Source organism: Zeugodacus cucurbitae, chromosome 2 (assembly GCF_028554725.1).
Source record: "Zeugodacus cucurbitae isolate PBARC_wt_2022May chromosome 2, idZeuCucr1.2, whole genome shotgun sequence".
In the NCBI taxonomy this organism is placed as follows: Eukaryota; Metazoa; Arthropoda; class Insecta; order Diptera; family Tephritidae; genus Zeugodacus; species Zeugodacus cucurbitae.
The window spans coordinates 31,817,242-31,829,518 of NC_071667.1; the positions used below are offsets into that span (position 1 = coordinate 31,817,242).

The window sequence follows — 12,277 nt, forward strand, 5'->3', positions numbered from 1 at the left end:
ATTTTCACAATCCCGCTCTGAATTCATGTACCTTTGATATAGAGATCTCCAACTTTGATGCCATTTGAAGTGAACGCGTTAATTATCTACCCAACGTTGATACTTGACTGCAACGAAATAAATGTGATTATAACCTCGCAACATGTTGCACATAAATATCTTAATAATATTAAATAAATAAAGGTTAGGCTTTAGTATAGAATCCCACGAGCTCGTTACCGTTATTTTTATTTATATTATATTATTCCACTACAAAAAAAAATATTTCTATATTTTATATATATATAATATATAAATTTATTAAGTTTATTTATATTAATATTTTCCAATTCATACATTCTTTTACTTATATTCATTTTTTAAATTCATTTACATTTTTTATTTACATATCTTAAAACTAAAACTTAATTTCTACTTAAATCTAGTTTTGGCGACGAAGGAAGTCGATGAAAGAGTCCTTCATTTCTCTGACATCGTTCACATACATTTGTAACATATACAGACGCTTTTTATCGCCTTAAAAAAATCGTCGCCTTAAAAAAACTACCCGATGTAGAAGGGCCAGCGTCTGGGCTCGGGAGCGGCGACCCCTTCTATTTCTGCCTCCAGGTAAATCGCCTCCATATCACCTAAAAATATGTATACATATTAAAAACAAAACAAATAAAACTTATCCTCGATGCTGTCCTCCACAAGCTCGGCGGAACAAAAGCTCTTGTAGCCGCCTACCGCTTGGTGAACCGCTTCGTACAAAAAAAAATTTTTTGTTTCTCTTGCCTAAAATTATAAAAAAAATAATACTCAATGATGTACGTTTACTGCATAATTTATTACCTACCTGTATTTGTTTGTCAAATTATGTAATTTTATTTTTATCTCCTGTGCAGTATATATATGGCCAACATATACCATGGCGCTGGACATCTCTTCATACATGTGGCTGTTCTTCCTAGCAGAACGAAGCTGTGGCTTTCTTCTCTTGCCACAGCTGAATTAAATCAGCCTCGGTAGCCTCACTCCAAACAACACGTTTCTTTTTTATACACTGAGCCATTATTTTGTTTTATTTTATATTTTATATTTTTATTTATATTTATTTGCTCTTTTTTGTTTTTTGATTTGAACTTTGTCTGTTATTTTCTCTTCTTTTTAAATTGTGTGTTTATTTTTTCACTTTGACAGTTTGTAGTGGCAAAAACAGCTGCAATTAAACAAGTGTGACCAACAGATGGCGCAAAATCAGAGTCGCACAGGAGGATTTAGAGAAGTTCAGCTTCAAATCACTTTGGTGAAATGATTTTGAAGTGCCATTTTTGTATGACGAAATCTCGTTAAATCCAGCGGTTTAGTGAGTTAAACGTCTCAGCAACCTTAACCCCGCAGATTTGTGTCTGTCGGAACATAATATTACATATAGTCCAATGAGATTATCTACTGTCAAATGTGTTGTTGTATTACACGTCTTTCTTTCGCTGTCGGCCATTTTAGGTTACATTTTAATTTGACATTTCTCCTCTTCTTCGCAAAACACCGAAAAGCTATTTGTATAATACGAGATAATTTTTTAATCACGGATCATCAATATAGGAATTGCATATGGTAAATCTCGTTTCTTAACTACAGATAATCGAATTAAGCTCGTAAATGGAGATAATTTCCTTATATGTAAACATACTATAACCTTTGTGAAAGAATTTTAGCCAAGAAATTGTGTCCCATACACAGATATTGTTGATCTGCAATATTGATTTCCCTATCAGGTAGTATAGTGGGGACGTTCAATGTAGGACAGGACAGCGCCGCTCCCGAACGGCGATTTGAAGGGTCACGGGAACTTTATTTGAAAACACCAAGGATTCGTTGAACTCAATTTTTACCAATTGTGATTGCTTCAACTATTGCCGTGAAGCTGTCGTGATATACCAAATTGATCATCAGGATGCGCTCCATAAAATTGGTGGCCCTGGATAAAAACAAATTGAGGCTTCTTTTGCATTTGGCCCAAGCAGCTCACGACTTCCGGTCTTAGACCAAGTATCCTCTGGGTAGCCAACAGACATCTGTTTGGAGGCGAGCTAAAGTGAGAAATTGAATCCCGCTTATGTGGTTGTGCGTAGGGTTTGGGTCCCACCACATAAAAACGAATAACCAATGAACAGGAAGCAACAGCCGCGGATAAGGAACCCCAATTTTGATGACGAACACTGCAAACGTATTAAGGACTATGATTTAAGGGCATGCACCTGGAATGTCCGCACCTTTAATTGGGAAGGTAGCTCAGCCCAGCTGGTTGATGTCCTCGTAAGAGTAAAGGCTGACGACATCACCGCCATTCAAGAAATGTGATTCGTATTGGGAGAGAGACTCCGTCCGTAAAGAAGGACGAAGTGATCAAAAATACCGCCTATGAGCGCCTAGAACGTACCTATGAGCGCTGCCTTCGCCACGATGTCAAAATCATGCTTGGCGATTTCAACGCTAGGGTGGGTAAAGAAAGTGTCTTTGGCACAACAGTCGGAAAATTCAACCTCCATGACGAAACATCGCCAAACGGCCTAAGGCTAATCGATTTCGGTGTGGCCCGAAATATGGTCGCCTGTAATATTAGATTAGATGGACGCCATGTCTCCAGTGTTTTTGATGTGTGTAGCAGCTATAATACGCTCCCGCCTCTGTTTAGAAAAGCGCACATGTCAACAAACACAAGGAAGGTTCGACATCGAGAAGCTGCAATCACAACCGACAGCCGAACGATTTTCTATTCAACTTGCACTCCTGCTCTCTGAGAGCACTTCTCGGTATAAGGGAACTGTGGGACTTCATATCAAGCTCCTTACGTACAGCTGCAACTGAAATTATTGGCTTTCGGAAAAGTCAAAAAACAGTGAGTATGAAGCGCTTGACAAGATGACCGACAGGGGTAATGCTCGAAAATTCTATGAAAAGATCCGGCGACTGACTGAAGGTTTTAAGACCGCAGCACACTCCTGTAAGATCCCCAGATGTGATCTAGTTGTGGATGACCAGAGTATACTGAGTTTGTGGAGGGAACACTTCTCCAGCCTGCTGACTCCTCAATTGACGACGATATGGTCGGAAGAAAGCATGCTTGACGACTGGAATCTCAGTGTACTCTGCCCAATCCTTAAAAAGGGAGACCCAACAATCTGCGTCAATTACTGTGGTATAAGCCTCCTCAATATCGCTTATAAGGTTCTTTAGAGCGTACTGTATGAAAGAATAAAGCCCACCGTTTACAAACTGATTGGACTTTATCAGTGTGGCTTTAGACCAGGAAAATATACATCTGACCTGATATTCACCATACGCCAATTCTTGGAAAAGACCCATGAAAAAAGGAAGTTGGAGATAATTTCGTATAGCTAGGCACCAGCATCAACACCGATAATAATGTCAGCCTTGAAATCCAATGCAAAATCACTCTTGCCAACTGGTGCTACTATGAACATAGTAGGTAAATGAAAAATAAAGTCCTCTCTCGACGAACCAAAACTAAACTCTACAATTCCCTCATCATTCCCGTCCTACTTTATGGTGCAGATGCCAACAGACATCCGTGGACGATTTCAACATCCGATGAGACGGCACTAGGAGTTTTCGAGAGAAAAGTTTTGCGGAAGATTTATGATCCTATTTACATTGGCAACGGCGAATTCAGAAGAATGGACGAAAGTGCCCCAGCTCTGAAAGTATTCGATGCAGTACCCGCTGGTGGAAGCCGAGGAAGAGGAAGGCCTCCATTCCGATGGAAAGACCAGGTGGAGAGGGACCTGTCTTTACTTGGTATTACCAATTGACGCCAAACTGCCAAAAGGAGAGAGTCGTGGCGCGCTGTTGTGGTCTCGGCTATAACCGCGAATGCGGTGTCTACGCCAGTCAAGAAGAAGAAGAATAATAAAAATATAATGCAATATATATATATTTTTTTTATTTTAGGCAGAAGACTTGAAGCCCACTGGGTTTTGGCTGTGACCAAGGATGGCAGCGACGATTTGCGGTTAAAAGTGTGCCCTGATAACGACAGGTTAGTCGAGGTGCTCATACCCCTTATTAAAAACACGTTGCACAAGGTACCATTACGATACCGAAAGTATTGTTGGAAAACACACGATTGCTTATCCAGTCACGGGTATTAGCATCGTCGAATTAACCATTGTGACCCAGACAACCCCTACGGGTCTTCATACGTAGCTCCTGTTGCTTATATCTACATTAATTTTAAAAATGTACATTTTATTTGATAGTACAGAAAAGTATTTGAAACATGCGATTATTTATATTTCGTTTTTTATTCACTGACTATTCATGAACAAATTTTCGTTAATATACATATATTGAGAATAAGTGTAGAATTGGACATTTATATTTAGCGTTATAAAGTTTATAAATCTAAATACATAATTTTAGTGGCGGCTATTGCTCCACAAAAGCTTAGAAAACTTGCCATCCCAACTACGGCAGTCGTTGTTCCAGATATACTTACTATGGTACCCATGCAAATAGAAAGAATAAACTGCGCCAGAAATACCATGCTGCTAACAACTGCAATATCTGTTCCCAATCCACGGGTACTGGAGCTTAAATTAGGAGTACCAGATCCATCAAGTTCAAACTGAAATAAAAAATATAACAAAATGTCAATATTTGAAAGAAACTTAGTATTTATCTACAAAAAGATGAACAAATGGTCAATATTTGAAATAAACTTAGTATTTATATATAATACAATATTTCGGAATCAGGAATATACATTTTTTATAGAAAAATTTTATATTGTAAAAGTTGACACGAAGACGGTTGAAAAAGAACGAAATCGAACCATCGTCACGTCCGTAAAACTGCTATAGAGGAGCAAGGTAACCTAAAGTATAATTTAATCAGATAATCGACAAAAAAGACTAATACTGTACAATAATCTGAGATTTAGAAATAACGTGAATAATGACTTTGCATTGTATGAGTAATACAAATTTTACTTACGGTTCCCATAGAGTGGTAGTGCGCCACTAGAAGGTAAGGCATAGTAAATAATGTAGAGTACATAACTCCTGCTGTCCAACTAAATATGATCACACTGAATTTAGCTCGAGTTAACGCCATTAATGCCATACCCACACTATAGAAAAACAATCCGCCTACGTATACCACTTTTGCGCTATAATAAAACAGAAAAAAATTTAATATTTACTCCAGTGTAGGAGACACATTATATAATTGAAATCAGTCGAGTGGATAGCGTTTTGGGCCCAGAAAAGGGCGATGACGCGCCCCTTATACAAATGTACTAAGTTGACGAAAAACTCACTAACCCGTAGTTTATATACTGAAACGAGAGCTTTTTCAGACGTGTCAACTCCTGTTGCGTCAATTCTTAGTTTATAGGAGAGGGGGCGACGAAGAGAGGCGAAATTCCCTTCTCTTCGTATAATAGAAGCACACAGCCGTTTTATTTAGATGTTGGTCAGAATGAGAGAAAACAAAAAATCATGTAAGAAAAGTGTGAATACAAAAATTCAGAGTTGCATGAATAAGATATTAATTAGTTTCTTGCCCTTAGAGCTGTTTCAGACGTGTCAACTCCTGTTGCGGCAATTCTTATTTTGTAGGAGAGGGATCGACGAAGAGAGGCGAATTTCTCTTGTCTTCGTCGCCCACTCTTCTGATTTTTTGTTCACTCTCGTTCTGACTAAATGACAGCTAAATAAAACGGATGTGTGCTCCAAATTTTTTTTTACTTGGCAAAGGAAACTTGCACCAACATTTCCAACAAATTTTATGTGAGATATACCAACAAAACTGTAAGAGATTATGTAGAAACATGTATACGAAAAAATATTTTTATAAATCTTACCTAAATTTTTTAATTAATTTTTCTATCACCAATGAGTAGCAAGCGCAGGATAACGAATACATAGCCATTCCCCAGCAACCAAAACGTACGCCTTCTTCGTATTGTATTTGTGAGTTGCTACCTTCAATAGCCTTTGGGTCTCCCATGTATACTGCTTCACCAACAAAGTCCGTAAAGTATAAAGAATAGCAGACATGAGCCATCCAGCAAAACAAGTTTGTTAAGCAAATCATTCGTAAAGAATGTGGCATATATACAATAGAGTATAAGTAGTGTGACAAATTTTCGACGCTCTGAGTGGGGGCGTTGTTAACATTCAAGTTCGATATCGGTTCTTCATTATGGGTTTCACAAATTCCATTTTCTTCTTTTTCTTTAGATGTAATTGATTCCATTGAACACATTCGGTTTGTTAAATTATCCACTATTTCCGTTATGTCATTAATCTTTAATTAAATTGTATAGTATTTAAAGAAATTAAATTTTAATACAAAACAAATATAAAACAATGATTAGTTATGGTTTTACTAAAGTAAAAACCATGACATATAAAACAGACGCCAACGCTATCGATAAAAAGATGGAGATGGAGTCCTCGAGCGAAGGTGAGTACTCTTCGGGTCTGAACTCGTAGACAGACTCTCGAAATTATACACTGAAAAAAAGCTTCTAAGCGACTCTCAAGAAGATGCGGATTCAACACTATCTTTTAACAGCATCTTGTACCAAAAAATTTCCATCATAGCTAACTGGCTTCACTAGCTTTGCCCTTTGGCACTAACGAAAAACCACCAGAGCTAGTACATGATAGTGAGGCAGCCAATATTATACGAACGGCCATTGCTATTTCAGTGCGGGACTGAGTTTAGGTGGGCTTCCTGGTCTTTGTCTTCAAAACACTTACCTCCTCATCGTTACATGTTTGTTGATTTATTGCACCATATTCAGCCATGTCCTCACTCACAATATTTCCTTTTTGACGTTTGTCATTTGAATTATCAGCAATAACCCATAACGGAATTTCCTTAAAGCTTGTAATTGTTAGTGTTACGCAAAATGTGAATATAAAAGTAACCAAAGTGAACACTGTTTTAATATGACCACCTAGTTTTTGGCCTGCAAAATTGTGAAAGGTTGGTATTAAAGTATAGCATAATATATATATATATAATAGACAACGTGTATACCTATTATTGTTGTATCCCAGTCGATGGCTCCCATTGAGTAACCCATAAATCCGCCTAAACCAGCCATTATTGTAAAAGTAGAAAGTCCTTTAACATGATCTTCTACAAATAAATGAAAGTTAAATCCAAACTACCACTACTAGTTAGAAATTAATACCCGGAAGACATATATCCAACAAATAAGCTCGAGCTGGGCTTTGGCAAGCATCCGCATCGAAGTCTAGTAACACTGTACCCAAAACAGTGAAAAAAATTCCCCAGGGATGTGTATGCCGTGGTACAGGATTTATTACATTTTGTGAAGCGGTCACGCGATGTGGAAGCATATTTAAACTTTTATTAGTTTCATTTATTACAGAAGCAGGTGATTCTGGATAGTCATCACCAAACCAATAACCCAATTGTTCACCATTCGGTATTAAAAGCAGTCCTGTTAATAAACTTCGGCAATTAAACATTATAATTATAAGTAGAATTTATTTTAAAATGTTAGTTATATTTAATCTATCTTAATACTTATCATACATACTTAAGTGTAAAAGTAGGTGTTTGAAAACCCTAATATTAGGTGTATGGGAAGTTATTAGAAGAAACATATTCCCTCTGAATTTCATTAAAATATCTGAGAGATTTACCGGTATTTTTGGTAAAAAAAAGCTATTCATTGGCAATAAGGTCTTCATGTTCGATATCTAGGGCTTTGAAAATTTATAGTCCGATTTCGACATTTTCAAATGAGCTGCAACCTGCGGGAAGCGCCAAGTCAACGACTTTCATCAACAATGCAGTGGCAAACTTAGGTTTAAGAAGAATTGTAAACTTTAGTTCATATTCTGGTTTCAATAAAAGGAGCATAGCTCCCAAAAATTTTTTTTTTAAATTCAAATAATAAGTAAAATTATTAGCGTATATAATGATTTTCGTTATTCTTCTGGACTTTATGCCGAATATACGGAACAAATTGTGTTTTATTTTAATAACATTAAATAAATAAATTGCAAGAGTATAAAATGTTCGATTACCGGTCCCTTCCTTACTTGTATTCTTTTTGTATAATGAGCATATTGCTAATGATACATATAATTAAAAAAAAAAATAAAATACGCGGATAAATTTATTTTGCATTTCTTTCTTACCAAAAACAACTCCAATAGACAGCAAAATTATGAAAGGTCTTCTTCGACCCAAATTTAGCTTGCAGCGATCGCTCATCGATCCCAGGAAAGGACACGCAATAAATCCAACTAAAGGCGATAAAGCCCATACTAATGTCATGTGCTGATGGTCTATACCAATTTTCAGCAAAGTTGGGGAAACGAAGGCAGTTTCAGCAGCATACGAGAATTCAATACCCATAACAGCTGCAGAAATCTTCACCAACTCCATGCGAGTTTTATGTCTGTAAAATAGTAGTTTAAATAAAACAAGTAAGGAAAGGCTAAGTTCGGGTGTAACCGAACATTTTATACTCTCGCAATTTATTGAAGAAATTTTATTAAGATAACGCACAAATTTACCCATAAATTCGGCATAAAGTTTAATAGAATAACGAAAATCGTCCTATATAGTGTATGAGGGCTGAGGTAATTCCTGAACCGATTTCATTCAATTTCACCAGCAAGGTACACTATATCCAATACTATACGCTCACTTAATTTTGCTAAGATATATCACATATTAACCAATACATATATGCGTAATAAAGCCCAACGAATTTTTGAAAAACCTTTAATTAGGTATATGGGAGCTAGGGGATGATATTTTTGCAAAACCTATAATTATGTATATGGGAGCTAAGAGATGTTGTGACCCGATTTTAATAATTTTTGGAACAGAGACACACTATTGGAAGAAAACAATTTCCTCTTAATTACATTAAATTAGTTGAGAGATTTACCCATATTTTCGGTTAAAATTTAACCTTAGGCGCTGAGTTCAACATGTTCGATATCTGGGGCCTTGAAAAGTTATAGTCCGTTTTCGACAATTTTTTCACAAGGGATGCCACAGATCATATACTGTATTTGTGTAAAGTTTTATTTCGCTATCATCATTGGTTCCTAATGTATATGTTATAAAGTGAAGGATTCAGATGGAATTCAAAAGTGAGTTATAAAGAAAGTAGTCGTGGTTGTGAACCGATTTCATCCATTTTCCACACATGTCATCAGGGTGTCAATAAAATATTATATACCGAATTTCATTGAAATCTGTCGAGTAGTTCCTGAGATATGGTTTTCGACTCATAAGTGGGCGACGCCACGCCCACTTTCAATTTTGTAAAAAAATCTGAGTGCAGCTTCCATCTGCTATTTCTTCTGTAAAATTTTGTGTTTCTGACGTTTCTCGTTAGTGAGTTAACGCACTTTAAGTCATTTTCAACACTTTATTTATTTTCATAACTTTATTTATGGCTTAGTTATAGCTCTTTATGTGTTTTTGGTTATCGCCATTTTGTGGGCGTGGCAGTGGTCCGATTCCGCCCATCTTCGAACTTAACCTTCTTATGGTTCCAAGGAACACGTTTTTACTCAAGTTATATAGCTTGCACGGACGGACAGACGGACAGACGGACGGACGGACAGACAGATTTGAACTTTACTCGTCACCCTGATCACTTTGGTATATATAACCCTATATCTAACTCGTTTAGTTTTAGGACTTACAAACAACCGTTATGTGGACAAAACTATAATACTCTCTTTAGCAACTTTTGTTGCGAGAGTATAACAAAAGTAAAGAAGTAAGAAAAGGCTAAACATGTGGACAGTTTAACATCTTTTATTCTCTCAGGTTGCAATACTCATGGAAAGGTGGGAATTTAGGTGTGTTTATTGACTGATACGTATATATATAACGATTTCGCTATTAAAGTGAACTTTATGCCGAATTGTATGTCACCATAATACCATTAAATAAATAAGTTACGCGAGTATAAAATGTTCGGTTACACCCGAACTTAGCCCTTCTTTACTTGTTTATATATGACGCGATATAATAATAAAACTAAGTGAGCATATGACATTTAACATTGAGCGTAATAGGTTCATAATTTTGCAGTAACATGCTTTGAATTACTTAACGACATTACGCCTCGTTATTCTAATCTTTTCGAGTTTAGAATTTCTTAAGAGCTTTTGAAATCATTCTTCCGATTGAAAGGCATTTATTTTGTCGAAATATTTACATTTTATTGCTAACTAATATCAACCTTACCTGTATATATGTGAAAAATCCTGAGTAGCGCTAATATTTCCACTTAAATTTTTACTCGCAGTATTTTTAAAAAATTGAAAGATGTTTGTCGAATCCCTTTCCCTTTGTGTTAAAATGAAATCTTTAAACGACTCACGCCAATGATGTAGTCGACCAGAAAAACCTTCATATTCATTCAATTTCTCCATTGCAATAATTATGTATTTTCCAGAAGTTTATTTGCAGTTAATAAACTGCTATTCGATTCAAATAAGTATAAAGGTTATATTACTTATTTATTTAATACTAGTAATAAACAGCACAAATTGAACTATTCCTGCTGAACTCCTCTCCAACTATTTTACGAAATATTGTATGACCACTCTAATCGAAGTGCATATTTATGTATGTACTCGAATAAATGCGTTTGAATACATGCATTCAAAATATATTAGTAAATATTTTAAGCCACTATTTAGATATCACATTCAAGCATGCGCGTTTGCGCGCTAATAATGAAAAATTTTATACATACGATGGTGGCCCAATAAGTACCTAGCTTACAAACGAGAGATGATTATTTTGGAAAAATAGCGATTTACTTCTCCACTTAATCTCCTTTTAAGCCGATAGACTTAAGTAGCGATGTTCGACCTTTTTTTACTTGTCTGAAAAAAAACCTTGGGAAAAGGGAACCCAAGATTTCGAATCAATATAGTCGAATAGAAATGATTCTACATATTAAGAATATATAATTATAGCCGCAGAAACCTATAGTTTTCGAGATGTTCGAGGTTCAAATTTAAAAATTGATAAATTTTAACATGTTATTTCTGGATTTGTTATGGATTTTTCATTTATATTATATTATGCACTTTCACTTTACCACTTATGTTTCTATATATGTATTTATTTTACATAAATTATTTTAAAATTTTTAGTTGTTTTTAACATATTGTCCCATCGTATGTGCACGTTTTACGCTCTTTGCTTGTGCATGTCAGTGACAATCGACATGTGTACGTATACGCTCTTTTAGTACATGCTTATTCTCTGTCCATCCCTGGACATTACTAATCCGTCCTGAGGGGCAGTCGCTCTCTTCGAAAAGGAAATCAACTGTCCACGACAATTCTCGTAATGCGATTAAATAGCATCAAGCACTGGTACAGACGCTTGTGTTTCGGAATAGCTAACTTAACACATACCCCACCGTCAGCTTTCTCATATTCAATATTTCATGCAGCACCAGGCCATTTTTTGAGATACCTACTTGAGATCTGCCAACACAAGATGTACGCTTTAGTGACGTTGTCTTACATGATAGCCGTTTTCTATCATCACATTGATATTTGTTAAACCAAGTCAACGACAGTCGTTATCGAAGGAGAACAGTCACTGTATAGATCATCGAAGAATTCCTTAATTTCACTCCATGGTTTTGCCTTAAAAAACAATCATTAAATTTTCATGAAAATCTTGACTATTGAACTCTTTGCTGAACTCCTTCGTAAGATCCCTAACCGAAATTGGTGGACTTTGGTCAGGTTGGTCAAGTCATTAAGCGCACTGCGCGTACAGTACTTTTTGGTTTAGGTCCTCTTTTTCGCTTTGGTTCTAGTCTTTCTTCATTTTTGGCTCGATTATATACATTGTACACTCTTTTCAGTGTTAAAGAAAACATTTCTGATAACTCTCTAAAGCTTTAACCCAATTGGTGACTATAGGACAATAGTTGGATCACTTCAAACGGTAAGCTTTTGCAACTCTATTGTTTTTAGATATGAGAAAAACCAAAATTTCATTTGAATTGTGAAAAGAAGAGTTTCTTGAAGCTAATAAAATTGAATGATATTTGTTTTTTTGCTGTAGTTTGTCTTTATATTGCATTTTTTTCAATCAATTCCCTATTAGATTAAACAATATTAAACTGAAGTAAAAATCAGTATATTTTGCTGCGGAATGTAAAAAAAATGTGTTTATTTTCAATGTGTAAACCCATTCTTGACATACTCTATGTATA

General features: G+C 35.8%; 1 protein-coding gene across 2 annotated transcripts; it reads right to left on the bottom strand.

The window, feature by feature from the left end:
* Positions 1 to 4,286: 4,286 nt before the first annotated feature.
* On the bottom strand, positions 4,287 to 10,702 carry Slc45a2_1 (proton-associated sugar transporter A). 2 transcript variants are annotated; one of them, XM_011195861.3, is made up of 8 exons: positions 10,276 to 10,701; positions 8,196 to 8,458; positions 7,217 to 7,489; positions 7,060 to 7,161; positions 6,777 to 6,988; positions 5,873 to 6,318; positions 5,002 to 5,176; positions 4,287 to 4,633 (listed from the first exon to the last, which is right to left on the bottom strand). In XM_011195861.3, the coding sequence occupies exons 1-8, from the start codon at positions 10,461 to 10,463 to the stop codon at positions 4,403 to 4,405; spliced, it is 1,890 nt and encodes a 629-aa protein (XP_011194163.2). In that variant the 5' UTR covers positions 10,464 to 10,701; the 3' UTR covers positions 4,287 to 4,402. The 2 variants fall into 2 exon arrangements, with proteins under 2 accessions (XP_011194163.2, XP_054081885.1); XM_054225910.1 differs by lacking the exon at positions 8,196 to 8,458 and having other exon boundaries at positions 7,217 to 7,500; positions 10,276 to 10,702.
* Between the last annotated feature and the right edge of the window lie 1,575 nt (positions 10,703 to 12,277).